This window comes from Aethalodelphis obliquidens, unplaced genomic scaffold (genome assembly GCF_003676395.1).
Source record: "Aethalodelphis obliquidens isolate GAN/ISIS:26980383/991018 unplaced genomic scaffold, ASM367639v1 scaffold2, whole genome shotgun sequence".
NCBI lineage: Eukaryota > Metazoa > Chordata > Mammalia > Artiodactyla > Delphinidae > Aethalodelphis > Aethalodelphis obliquidens.
The window spans coordinates 11092579-11107830 of NW_020837946.1; the positions used below are offsets into that span (position 1 = coordinate 11092579).

General features: G+C 35.6%; 1 protein-coding gene across 12 annotated transcripts in view; it reads right to left on the reverse strand.

Moving 5' to 3' along the window:
- The window catches only part of AGFG1 (ArfGAP with FG repeats 1), a 72402-nt gene that overhangs the window by 42295 nt on the left and 14855 nt on the right, over window positions 1–15252 (reverse strand). For all 12 annotated transcript variants that reach the window (XM_027119523.1, XM_027119560.1, XM_027119550.1 and 9 more), the window contains exon 2: window positions 11779–11872. In XM_027119523.1, the coding sequence (XP_026975324.1) occupies window positions 11779–11872 (94 nt within the window). The remainder of the gene's footprint in view (window positions 1–11778; window positions 11873–15252) is intronic.

Consider the following 15252-nt stretch of genomic DNA (forward strand, 5'->3'; position numbering starts at 1 on the left):
CCAGCACAGCTCAATTTTAGAACATTTTTATTATCATCTAAAGAAATCCCATATCCATTAGCAGTCACTCTACATTACCCCTACTCCCACATCCTAGGCAATATTAATGTACTTTTAACAGCAATAAAACTATTGTATGTTAATGTAACTAACTTTTAATTGTAAAAATAGCTGTATTTTCTAGAGCAAAAATTAGTGAGAAGAGTGGCACTGCTTTATATTTTTGCAAATTTCATTAATACCTGTTTAAATAGAAGACAGCTGATTTCTGATCAGCTTCTGCATTGTTATGTTATGTAGCTTCTGGAAAACTCCACTGTATAATCATGAGACTGGGAGTAAATACAGCAAATCAAGTCTTAGAATTATTATTAAAAAAACTTTGACCTCAGAGAACCCCTGTAAAGGTCTCAAGGATCCCCTTACAGGTTCCCAGACTAAGTTATCACCATTTTACAATCCCTACTAATGGACGTAGGCATAGAGTATCAGCCACCCCCTCTCAACACAGACAAAAACACGAAAATGTGTTTCTCCACAAAAGAACACACCATCTAACCTATGAAACACTGAGTCTTCCCTCGTCCCCCAATTAAATGTGAATCTTAGGAAGCTACTAGATCCGACTATCAATTTATAGGCAACTGAGATGACAGAGGAACACTGACACTGCATGGATGGAATCAGCAAAATCGTGATAGTGGGACACTACTGAAAAATGACTGAGCTGAGAGAAGGAAAAAGGGAGGGGGAGAGAGAAGAGAAATAAATAACTGAAGGGGAAACTTATAGAATAAAAAAAAAAGTTAAAAGACAAGCAGAGCAGGTTCCACTTCCAGTAACGTCAGTGTAGCTCAAATTAAAACCCAGCTCCCAGAAATTAACAACTATAAACTCAGCACACATTATAAGGATTATCAGAAGACACTAGAAAGCAACCACAAGGTAAACAAACAGATTCTGGAGAAGAGTCAACACCTGTAAGAAAGAAACAGCACTAAGTATCTACTCTTTTTTTAAAGATCATCATTTGAAAGCAGACCTCTGCCAAGCAGAGCTGCCAAAACTCAAGGAGAAATCCACAAATCTAAAAGGTTAAAGACAGAGTACACAACCACAGCAACTGTAAAGTGAAGGGTATGTCCAAGAAGGGAGAGCTGCAAAACTTGCATAACAACTTTGCACAAATCTCTGGCTCACCCTTGATCGAGGAATGTACAGGGACAATTCAAAGCAGTTCAATTAAGGACTAAAAGAACTAAACAGAGATTTCAACTGGCTCCCACCAGGAAAGGCAGAGTTTGCTAAAGTAAAAAGTGAACAAAACAAACAAAACGAATACTTTCTGGACAAACAAGACAGAACCCAGAGGCTCTACAACCTACCATTTGCTGATGCTCTAGATATAATCCAAAATCACTAGATACACAAGAGAGTGTGATCCATAATCAAAAGAAAAGGCAATCAGTAGGTCCTTGCTGATTATCTATTTTATATATTGCAGTGTGTATATGTTAACCCCAAGCTCCTAATTTATCCCTCCCCCTCACCTTTCCCCTTTGGTAACCATAAGTTTGTTTTCTAAGTCTGTTTCTGCTTTGTAAGTAAATTCATTTGTAACTTTTAGATTCTACATATACTTGATATCATATGATAAGTCTTCTGATTTACTTCACGTAGTACAATAATCTCTAGGTCCCCCATGTCTGCTGTAAATGGCATTATTTCATTCCTTTTTATGGCTGAGTAGTATTCCATTGTGTATATGTATCACATCTTTATTCATTCATCTGCTGATGAACACATGTTGTTTTCATGTCTTGGCTATTGTGAATAGTGCTTCTATGAACATAGGGATGCATCTATCTTTCTGAATTATAGTTTTGTCTGGATATATGTCGAGGAGAGGAATTGCTGGATCATAGGACAACTCTATTTTTAGCTTTTTGAGGAACCTCCATACTGTTTTCCATAGCAGCTGCACCAATTTACCTTTCTACCAAGAGTGTAAGAGGGGTCCCTTTTCTCCATACCCTTTCCAGTATTTTTTATTTGTAGAACAAAAAAAGCATTCTTAATTATTTTCTTTATACGAGTATGAATAAAAATCAAAACAGTGGTTGCCTCTGGAAAGGGGAGGGACTGAACAGGAAGAGATGTTAGGGGAACTCTGGGGGAATGATGGTCATGTTCTATATCTTTATAGGACTTTGGGTTACCAAACTGGATACATTTATCAAAACTCTTCCAAAGGTACAATTATGACTTTTACATTCACTGTGCATAAATTATACCTCAAAAAAATCTTAACAAATATCAAATTCTAATTAATGATATATATAAGATTTTAGGGGTGATATGAACTAATGTTTGCAAATTACTTTGAAATGCAAGAAAAATATAAGGCGGATGACCAAATGGAGACACACACAGATATTTGCTAGCGCAAATACAGCACCGTGTTTAATGTGCCTGCATAATTTTTAAAGTTTTATGTATTTCTCATAATAAAATGTTGAGAGGTGAGGGGGCAGAAGACAGCCAAATATGGCCATTGTGTTGTGGCTCTGAGCAGCCTCTGCCGGGGACAAGATCTTGCTATGGCCATCCATGAGAGGGGGGCATGAGAGACAACTTAGCAGATAACCCAACCAGTCCCCCCTCAAGCAGAGCAGCTACAGCGCTCACACTACCAGGAGGCCTTGCTCACCTTCAGTAAGACTTATGGCACCATACTGCAGTTAGGTGGCACAAGGCAGGACAGGTTCCAGTGCCAGAAGATGACTGCTCACAGCCACCCCATCCTTGGAAAAATCCTAGCATCACAGGCCAGTAAGAGATCATCCCTGGGGAACTGGTGGAGCCCATGGTCTAGGAGAAAACTGACAAAAGATACCATCTAAATCTCTAAGAAGTTCCTGTCGGGCATGGCCTATGGCTACTACTACCCAAAGATGATCTTGCCTGTGCAGGATGGCTTGAATTTCATGAAACAGAACCAAAAAACCTTCGATGTCATCACCAATTCGTCAAAAATCTATGGCCCCAGAGCTTTTCTTAAGTTCCTTCTTACCAGCTCATTAAGCACCCTGCATCCAGATGGAATCTTCTGTTGCCAAGATGAATGCCAGTTGTTGGCTGTTGGTTGGTCCTAGCAACCAACTAGCATTCCTGCTCTATAGTAAGAACCCAACATTGATTTTCAGCAGCCTGGTAGCAGGTGATGCTGGAGCAATGGAAGACACATGTGAAAGACTACAACTCAGATATGTACCGGGAGAACTTGTACTATGAGTTTGACTGCAAAGCTTGGAATTCACCTCAATTGCTATGTTTCCCAGGGACTTGAGCTGGAAGGGCCCCCAGTTACAGTGTATCCAGCCCCAGAGTAACCACCTGGTCTGAGGCCCCCACTGTCCTGGCACAAACCTGACTCTATCCCACAGACCAAGTGGTTGGTACAGGCCCCAGGAAGTTGCCTGGTCCCAGCCAGGCCTAGGCAGGCCGAAGTCTGACCCATCTAGCCTCCAATCCTTTGTCAGAGTTTCAAAACCCATATTAACCACTCATAACATGTGAGCCTTACTTGCATCTCTATTCAAACATATGCTTAAGGGAAGAGAAAAAAGGAAATTTATGAAATAAAAGGAAACTTGAACACTGGCTATGTAATTAGATTACTATTAGTTTATATGGATATGAAAACGATATGGAGTTATATATTCTTTTAAAGTCCTTTTTTAGAGATAACATCTAGTTCCTGAATTTACAGAGGAAAATTGTATGTCTCAGATCTGCTTCACATAATAAAAAAGGGACAGGAGTTTGGGACATTATTCTGTCTGCTGTGTAGATATATGAGCAGCTCCACAACAAAAAGTTTAAAAAAGAACAAAAAGAATGAATAATTTTATTTTTAATTAGATTCAAGTAAGATTTAAAAAAAAAAAAGATAACATACTTAATGGCAAGAAAGAAAGAACCAAAAGCTGAGAGATGAGAGGAAGCTAGAATGGCTGAAGCAAAGAGTTAGAAGGAAATAAATAATATGACCTGGGATACAAATACAATAAAAAGTTAAATAAATGCTCAGAGTAGTTACAAACTACCGTCCAGCTCCTTCTACAATACTCTTGAGTTTTCAGTCATCACTCAGAAAGATCAACAAGCTACAATATGTACAAAACAAAGATAACATTTCCAACATTCTTTTTGTTAATTAGTATCATTAGATATTTCTCTGAAAGCCAACAACAAATATCAAAGAATGCAATCTGAATATTTTAAAGATTACTATGTCATTACTGATTTGATTCAGCAGAATTTTTAGAAACTTAACACCTCGCCTTTCTTTCAAAATAGAGGCCAGACTTTAAAATATGTGTTTCTTCATAAATATGCAGGAGTTAAACAAATAGCCTCTTTAATACAGAACATGCTTCGATATTTTAGGTAGATGGTTTTAAACCTCAAATATCTCACTAGGAAGCTAGTCTCTCAAATAATTACATATTTTTAGTTAAAATTTTTTGAAATGTTACTATTATTATTGAATTAACTTTTCATACTGATTAATACCATCATATTGACTGTAATTCTGCAAAAATCTCCCTAAACTAAATTCAGTTCAAAGCACACCATTTTCCTATATACTTTTTTCCCCCTGAGCTTAGAAGTCAATGAAAAAGTACATTTGCACTTAAAACTGACATCTTACATCTACATAATACATCAGTTTTCAAAATGTTTTCACACGTACTACCTTCAAATCAACCTCATCAAATAGGCAGGACAGGTACTTCCCATAGTGTACAAAGGAAAATGAAGCTCAGGGAAAAGTAGTTTCCCCAAGGTAACAAGGCTTATCAATTAGTGGTGCCGAAACTAGACCACAGATTATTTTGAGTCTAGACTGGATGGAGCCTTTAGTTACTGTACTGGTTCTCTCAAAAGGTGGTCTGTAGCCATCAGCAACAGAATCACATGGGGCTTCTGGCTGAAAATGCAGACAGACACTCCTCTGCCCCACCCCACACCCAGGGTCAGAATCTCTGAGGAGTAAAGCCCAGGAATTTTTACAAATATAATAATAATAAAACAAATAAAATTAAAATAAAATTTAAAATAAACACATTTACATATATGTACACACAAACACACACATTCATACATTCTCACTGCTCTAGGTATAATGAAGAAGTATATAAGGTTATGCCATGGAAATGTCTATAATGTTTTGAAGGTAATAAGACCAATACAGAAGAAACTATGAGAGCAATAAAAAAAAAATTGTGTAAAATCTTAGAGTCAATGCTATATTAAAAAAAAAAAAGCTTAAAGTATGGGGGGCAGGGGGGTGTTAGTCCCTGTGGGCTAAAATACTCCTGAAAGACTTGATGGAAGGGTAAAAACTTTGATAGGTCTTGAAAAACAGATTCAGGATAAATGATTCAGCTTGAGCAAAATGGCAAGAAAAGTGGGATACAGAAACCACTGGCATTCAAACATTTCTATTGGTAATGAAGCAAGAAAAAGATTAACTAGGAAAAGAAGCAAGGTTATAAAAGAATTTATATTGAGAACTGAAAACTTTGGAATTCCATAGACCAGGAGTCTATAATCAACCACCTGCAGATCAAATTTGGGTCACTGGCCTATTTTTGTACTGCCCCTGATCATTTGGTTTATGCATATTTAAAGGGTTACTTTTTAAAGATTTTTTCTAACAAGAATATACAACAGGGACTGTACGTAGGTGGCCTTCAATATTTACCATCTGGCCATTTACAGAAACAGTTTTGCCAACCTCTGTACAGACAGCAAAGTAACTGTAGACCCTGGATTAATGAGTATGTAACTTAACTCTGCCACTCAATAATGACATTTAATATGCTGTTACTAAAATAACTGCCAAATTTTACTAATATTATTTAAGCTCAGCATATAATTAAAATGCTCCAAGAGTTTAAATACATAACCTAAAATTAATGTAAATGATGCTACTGTATTCTAAGAAAACTGAAAAATTCCCCTAATGAAACCACTCTGAACAAAAAGTCAAAAAAAAAAATATTGATAATCCTTGTATACCTTCTACTATCTTAGATTCTGATTCAACAAACATCTGAATATCTATTCTATAAGAAATATGCTGGGAGGGCTTCCCTGGTGGCGCAGTGGTTGAGAGTCTGCCTGCCGATGCAGGGGACACGGGTTCGTGCCCCGATCCGGGAAGATCCCACATGCCGCAGAGCGGCTGGGCCCGTGAGCCATGGCCGCTGAGCCTGTGCATACGGAGCCTGTGCTCCGCAATGGGAGAGGCCACAACAGTGAGAGGCCCGCGTGCCGCAAAAAAAAAAATAAATAAAAAAATAAGAAATATGCTGGGAACTTTCACAGGTTGCTTGAGCTCAAATTATTCTAGCCTTTCTATATTAAGATACTGTTATTATTTTACACTTGTAGAAACTGAGGCTCAGAGGCATCTTGTCCATCGTTCTCAACCTTCCAAGTCCAAATCCAATCCTTTCTGCACAAGACCACTGCACTTCAAGTACTCTTTTAATAGGCCCAGCCCAAATTTTATCAATTTCCCTAGAGAGCTGCAGTTGGGTTAGATTGTTTAGTTTTTAATCAAACTTAAAAGAAATGAATACAACACTTTGAAACTACCTGACAGCTCCATGCCCTGATTCAGGATTAATTCAAAACCTCATTGTCTTTATTATGGTAATGGCCTACGGGCTCTTTCTGATATTGGTCTTCTACTTTACAGAGTCCACTGTTCTGTATTGAGAATGACCATCACTTATTATAAGTTTATAAGACAGGATGATTTAGGAAATAACCACTAGTGTCCTATTTAACAGCATAATAGATTGAGTATAACATATCATAAAATGATACCTGAATATTCCAGCAAAACTGTCACAGCATGTGAATTTGGAACTCTAAATTTTTTAGGTATCAAAATATTTTTCTTTGTGGCAATGCTTGTTTCTGATTATAAAATAACTCCAATCTTCCCAAAGATGCAATTTAACTACACAAAAGGCCTAAAGAGCTGTCTCATAAAATAAAGCCTATTTAAGCCATAAGTATAACTTCTTGAAAAAAACTGTCTGCATAATCCCAAGCATTTACAACTCTAAACTGAAGCCCTTTCTCACTCTTATACCAAAATGGAACTGAAAAAAATGATTTTGACTGTCTCTCTCCCCTAGTAGACTGTAAACTTTACCTGAGGGCACGAATCATAGACAGTATCCCTAGCACCCAAGGACAATCCCTGGCACATGGTAGATGATTAATAAATCTCTGCTTCAAGAATGAAGAATGGGGCTTCCCTGGTGGCGCAGTGGTTGAGAATCTGCCTGCCAATGCAGGGGACACGGGTTCGAGCCCTGGTCTGGGAAGATCTCACATGCCGCGGAGCAACTAGGCCCGTGAGCCACTACTACTGAGCCTGAGCGTCTGGAGCCTGTGCTCCGCAAACAAGAGAGGCCGCGATAGTGAGAGGCCCGCGCACTGTGATGAAGAGTGGCCCCTGCTCGCTGCACTAGAGAAAGCCCTCGCACAGAAACGAAGACCCAACACAGACAAAAATAAAAAATAAATTAATTAAAAAAAAAAAAGAATGAAGAATGAATCAATTATGAATGTTAACCAGGGAAAAAGCACACCTTACCTTATGGGTCTACTGTTTAAGAAGGATTTTTTTAAAGCTTTAGCTTCTGGGTTGGGGGTTATTTTTTTTATCTAGCATAAAGATGATCAAATACTGTCAATGAATGCATGATTTTATTTCTACATGTAGATTTTATGCCTGTGGAGCATCAGCAGTAACCCTTTTACTCTCAGTCCTGAAACATAATTAGGAAGATTAATTTATTACTAGAAAAGAAAAACTGTATGGTTCAAAATAAAATTACTTCTACATTTTCCTTTTACTGAATTATCTATAGCACTGTTAGCCAGCCTTCCTTCCATTAAGTTTGATAATCAGAAGTTAACCCAATAGTGAAATTCCTTCAACTAAAGGACCATGGTTGACCCACAACATCATAAAAGAGGACATATGGAGCAAACCACTAAAGATTTTTTTAAAGTAACATCATGATACAAACGAAAGCATTACAAGATAAATATGTGGAAATTTTTTGTGAAATATCTGACTTTTGGAAAAAATGTCAACACCAATAAACACAAAGTGCTTTGTTATAAAATATTTTACTAACATCTGGCAAGTATGTTCTATATCCTGATAATGTACGTATCTCCTCCAATGAACACACTGTAGGAGTCTAAGAATTCTAAAGTAATATTCAAGTAACTTGTAAACTACATCTGTAGATACTAATGATATGTTATAAACATCAAGGGTGTCCGTGATACATATTTATAAATACTAATAACATCATCTGCTTACCAGTTACCAACTCAGACCAATTCAGATGTACTTTATTAATGACTCAAATGCTGTGAGTAGTGCTGCCATCAGTTTTGTGACTTGCCAAAAACAGTGAACAATTCTAAGTTCTCAATGAAAAGTGAAATCTTTCCCAGATATACAAATGTGTCAAGTCACTGCATCGACGGTCTCAATTAATGGCTTCCTGTATCCAAGCCCTCTGCCCTGTAACTTGGTAGTCCCCTCCCACACTTGATTCTGGACTTGGCAGCATGACTTCTGGCAATAAGTTGTTCACGGCTATTAATGAAAGCATATAAAACAGATTTAAGTTATACATGCAGACCGACTGTAAAAAGGTTTTTCCCACTTATAAAGGTCTGGAGGAACATCCAAAGCATATGGAATATAGGTTAACTCTATTCAACACCTTGTGAATCATCCAGCAACCATGGTGCTTGTCTGATTAAGCCAGCAACGTGCCCTAATCGTAACAACCAAACATGCCCCTCAGAACGTTAAAACTTCCTCATAGGGGTAGAAGATCCAAGACTTCTGGCAGTTAATATACTTTTTGATCTTTTAACTTCAGGCATGAACCCATTCATGCACAAGATGTATGACAGTACCTTCTTTTTAATCCAAAATTTATATGATTGAGTATGGTCCTTTTCAGACTACTGAGAGAGAACACACAGTGCAAATATGGCAACATAATTTGAAACAAAAAATAAAGATCTGTATTTTTTCTCTATGCATGTTATACTTAAGATTTAAATGTTTAAATAAGATAAACTGATAATAAACCACTTGTACTTCAAGTCTATAGTTTTTTATTAAGTTGTACCAATCATCCTGCATTTCATGATATCAATCTTCACCTTCTATACATCTCTTGAAATTTTAAGAACACAGATATTGCTAATATTGTAAAGAATCAAATATACCTAGTCCAATACTTTGGTTCTAAGATGTCCTTAGGGACACAAGAAAGTATGTTTTTCTCCCCTAACAAGTAATTAAATGGTTGGTACACTTTCTAGCAGTAAGAACCATTGCAAATTTCTCTTTTTCTTTGTGCACTGTGTTTGCTCTGCCTGCAATATCTTTTCCTGCCAGCCTAAGTCCTAGTCACCCTCAAAAGCCAGCAAATGTTCAGCCCCCTCTGTGAGATCTTCCCAATCCTCTCCTTTTCACCAACAGATTGAGTCCCTCCTTCCACATTACTTCTGAAACTTCTTATTCTTTATCAGTAATTATCTAACACACTGTTGTAATTATTTGTTACATACCTGTCTCCCGAACTAGACCATGAGCCCTATGTCAGCTAAGCCTATGTGACATTTCTATAACTGTATCCAAGTACCTAGTACAGTGACTGCCATGGTGAGGGCTTTAAATGGCTTATTAATTTGCATGACTCTTTTTAGGATTTAAGATTCATAAATCCATTCCAGTCATCTCTATTGTTTGTATTTTGTTTCTACTATTTGACATAATGAGTTACCTAAAATTTCTTTTCATATATTCTAAATTTATTTTGATATTACAGCCTTAATAACTTCCTTCAGAAATCCTGTCATATGCAACAGCACGGCTGAACCTTGAGAACATTATGCCAAGTGAAATAAGCCAGTCACAGAAGAGCAGTACTACATGACTCCACTTAAATGAGGCATCTAAAACAGTCCAACTCACAGAAGCAGAAAACAGAATGGTGGTTGCTTCAATGGGTATAAAGTTCAGTTATGCAAGATGAGTAAGTTCTAAAGATCCATTTACAACACTCTGCCTATAGTTAACAATACTACATTTTACACTTAAAAATTTTTTAAGAGAGTACATCTCATGTCAAGTGTACTTACCACAATTTCAGAAAAAAAAGGTCCTTCAATCGTAGTATTCTGGAACCAGTCTCCACCTAATCTTATCTACTGACAGGTTTGAACGTTTTTTACTTACTTCTCCAATGCATTGTTTGTTACCTTTCCAGTTCTACTACTCTGACTTTATCTACTGTCAGTTGATTTTTAATCTAAAAACAGATAATATTTTTTCATTTCTGACTCCATTCTGATGTCCAAAATTTTGTATAGAAGGCCAAAATTCTAAGGAAGTAATTTAAAATATGCACTACTAGGCTAATCCCAAACTTTATACAAATAGTTCAAATTGTCTTTTAATCCAAAAATACATTTCTACACTTACTGTCATTACACACCTTCTGCCCTTTATCTTGCTTTAGATTTTCCTGTAATGTACCTACATCAGTCTGGAACTTGATTACTCAAGATAATTTTTTATCGGCAAAGTCTGGAAACTTCAAAGTGTGTGCTCAATTCTCTAAATCATGTATTTAAAAATATTTCATAATCTTAAATTTATACTTCTTTACTACTTTAGAACCATATACACACATGAATCACAAGTAGACAAGCAAGTTTAAGATGCTACTATCAAAGTGTTAGGAAAAAAAGAGGCAGAGTACAAAACGCTTGCATATATCTTCTGAGGGTGAAAAAGAAGACTGAAATTAATAAAATCTTAAGACTTAAATTCTTTTCTGTGTCATATCAAAAACATGCCCAAAAAAACATGCAACCACTGTAGTACAACTAAAGTAATATTTCCTTTCTAGGAAGTGATTAAAGTGTCTATTAAATAATAATGGCTATTACTGATCAATTGGGTTGACTGGCTCATCCTTGCCCTAAGATTATAAAATATGCTTGCTTTCGCTGTTAATTTTATAGTTTTTTTTTTTAAATAGTAGACCACCACTTTTACTAAGAAAGCAAACAAAATGGAATTCCTGAAAGCCCATTAAAGCAGAGTAGAAAGAAAAGGCTCCCCTGCTCATCTTTACTGAGTTCCTCATGACGCTAGGCTGCCCCCTCAGCACTACTAACCTCCTCCCTACTGAGCACTGCTCAATATTAAACATCACATACATCTAAAGTTAAAAACGTAAAAAGCAAAGAGGGGTCCTCAAGTGAAAGCTGATCACACAACAGCCTAACAAAAGTTTACTACAATACCACAATGTTAATTCCCTTTCTCTCTCTCTTATTTTGTCTTTTAAAGCAAAAACTAACAGTTACTCCAATAATAGATGTCCTCCAAAAATGCCTTTTATATTCAATACTGACAAAGTTTACACACAGGTTTCATCTCAGGTTTAAGGTAAAATATTTATGTAGTAGACATTAATTCTAAACACATTATTAAATGAGTACTTTCTACAACATCTAAATATAGAATACAAAAATAACTTTTTAGACAGTGAAAATTCACCATTCTAAGCAACTTATTAAATCTTATTAAAATGACTACCAACAAAAAAGTTGAAAATTGTAAAAAACACTTACTTCATTTCCATGTTTTTGAAGGAATTCAATTTCCTGTTGTGTGAATGTTGTCATGGAGATGGATTTCACCCTGTGTGGTGGATTTAACCCTCGCCTGAAAGATAAAATATTTTACAGATTTACTATTACAAACTATAGTATTTTAAAAATTATGTATCAGATAATTCAAAACATTTTTAATTAGCACATTTAAACTTGGAACAGTGTTTTCATTCCATAAACCACAAATATTTAAAAGTTATCTTAAACTATTAATCCCCACAATAGTTATGTCAATGTAAATTTAGTCAGACCCACACTAAATAATATATTTAAAGATAAATTCAAGTAACCACCTAGTTAGAAGCAAACAGTACCTGTAACACATGAGCTTCTTGGAAACACAAATATTGCTTTAGTGTATGTCTGATGGAAGGAGAATAATATATATATGAGGGGCTCAATGGTAAAGAATTCAAAGTTATTACTTAAATATTTTCATATTTCCTAAGAAAGTGACAATGATATGTCAGGTTTGGACGTTATCTGTTTCACATTTCGAAGTGGAGAAACGTTAAGTTAGGTTTTGTTGTTTTGCTTTAAGTTCTAAACTAATAAATTACTTTCCTTCCAGCTCTTGGTAAGTTATAAAATACAGTTATGAAGATTGCACAGTAGGAGAAACTGAACACAGCAATTTCATCCTAGAAAAACTTCCAAACTTAACTATGAAGAAACAACTACCATATGAATTACTTTCAAGTACCTTTACAACTAGCAATCACAAATTAAGGCTTTAACGATATCATCTAAATTTCCAAAAGTGAAAATTTAGCAAAGTCATTATTATTCCTTTAAAGCAAGACATTTTGTTTTCCAATTCATCTGTATTATGAGAATAAGACTAAATTAATCATATTCACAGCTTATTCATTTATGATATTTATCCTAACAAGTCCTATCTTGTTCCAAAACAATTGGAAAAGGAATTAACTTATTATTGTTCTCTCAGATTCCTCTGCTCCCTCCCTCACATTTAGCAACTTTGTCTCTCCTTATTCCCTAATACTGCCTCTACCCTTGTTCCAGCCAACCCTCTACCCTTCCATCTCCCTTATAGTATCCTTTCAATAAAAAAAGCAAAGGAATAACTTTCTAACAAGGAAATGTCAAACACTGCTACAAGGGTGTATGTTTGAATAAGAAAGTTTGGAGCAATGAATTATATCCCTGTACTTCTCAAATCATCAAATGAGGGAACCCCTGACTCCTAAAGTTACATACAGATGTAATCTCATGAAAGCACTGCACTGTATAGCTTACTCTCTCATACATCTCAAGGCCCTACCATACCACAATGCCCATTTTTGCATAAAGAAGGTATTCATATTACTTAAATAAGTGAACAAATTTTCTCACTTATGAAACAAACAAAACCATAACATACTCATAACCAAAATATGACAGGACATTTTCCCACTTAACAAGAAGACCTATTACAGAGCTTCTTTAAATGCGCTCTCAGTGCACTTAAAATAAGATTCAATTTACAAAACTGGTAGACACAATTTTGCAGGTCAGCAGATTACTTACATAAATTGAGTAACTCCAAGGAAATTTTACATTTGTTCATATTGGTTTCTCTAATTACTCTTTTATATTCCATTAATTCTGGTAGATTAACTGTATCTTCAGTGCAAAAATTTTTCCTTTTTTAGCTTCCAAAAGCTTTGTATGTGGATATAACATGACTATAAAATAGTTTGGTAAAAAAATAGAAGGCTGACTCTATCAATTTCTTAAGAAGAATGCAGACTGATGAGGCTGTAGTAAAAAATGTAGTCTCATACACCGATGACAGTAGGATAAATTCACCAACCTGTGAATAACCTTATTCATGCATTTTGACCCAGTAATAACCTTTTAGGAATCTATTCTAAAGAAGGAATCTGAAACTTAACTATGTACAAGATGTTCATCAAACACCGCTCATACTAAAAAAAAAAAAAAAAAAAAAAAAAACACTTCATTATCAAAGGGGAAGTGATTAAGCGACAATAAAACTGTACAACTATGCATACTTATGCTTGGTTTTAAGATGAAAATTATATAGTATTCTCAAAGCTATATTAAAAATATCTGCAAAGAAAACAAACTAAATACCGCAAAATGTTAACAGTCTTTGCTTATAGATTATGGAACTGAATGATTTTTTTCCATTTATAATTTTCTATTCTCTCCAAGTTTTCCACAATGAAAACTTGTTACTTATTCTGTAACAGAAAAAAAAGAAACTGCAAGAAATAATAAACAATTCAATTAACTAGTAGTAGTCAAAAAATTTGGACTTTTAGTCCTGGCTTTATAGATGTGAATGTCTGTGCTGAAGAATTACAGAAAGTAAACGAGAGAACAGTTGTTAAGGCTTTCTTTCAGTTTTTCTAAAAAACCTGGAAAACTTTCCTCCCAAATATAGCCACCAGCATCAACAATTTATCTTTACCTCATTTCTCTAAATCAGGCACTACCGACATATTAGGCAAGAGAATTCTTTACCATGAGGGGGCTGTCCTGTGCACTGTAGGAGGTAGGGCAGCATCCCTGGCCTCTACCCACTAAATGCCAGAAGCATGCCCAACCCAGTCGGAATAATGAAAAATGTTTCAAGTTACTGATAAATGTCCCTCAGGGGTGTGGGATGGGACAGCAGAGTCCTTCTACTTGAGAACCACTGCTCTAAATATACCAAATATGTTAACTACCAAGTGAAGAAAGAAGCAGAATTCTTTTGGATCACTGAGATATAAATTCTACCTAGGTTCAATCTTCTGCAGAACATTCTACACATTTACCTCATATACAACAAAACACTTAAATTTTCCCATAAATTTACTATTTCCAGAATAGCAGAAAATAGAAACCCTTAGAAGAGATTAAAGAAAGTGTCCACAAAAAGTAACCATATGATGTCAAGCACACTTATACAAATTGGTAGGCAAAATATAATTTAATAAGACAGAAGGAAATTAATATTTTTAAAGTAACCTAGATTGCCACTTTGCATATCTAATCTTATTAATTTCTACTTACAATAGTAGAGCAGACTAGATATTTTGAAAGGTTCCTCTGCTAAAATATGACACCCCATAAATTATTTAAAAAAATAAAAAAACCCTAATTGTTAACATTTCTAGAAAGTAAGGGGGCTCTCAAAGAATCCCCCCTTCCCAAAAGAAAAAAAAAGACCAAAAAAAAAAAAAAAGAGTGAGCTGAAACCAGAAGAGTGGCCATGTCATACAAAAAATTCAGTGTTGCTCAGAAGGCAAATACCAACAATAACTAAGACAAGATGAGAGGTAAACCTGAGATATCCCTGTTAAACCCAAGACCCTGGATGGAGAATTAAGTAGCTTCAGGGTGGTAGTATCCCTAGATCACAGGAGAAGAATATACAAATCCTCTCAAGAGAAATGCATTTCTGGACTTCCCTGGTGG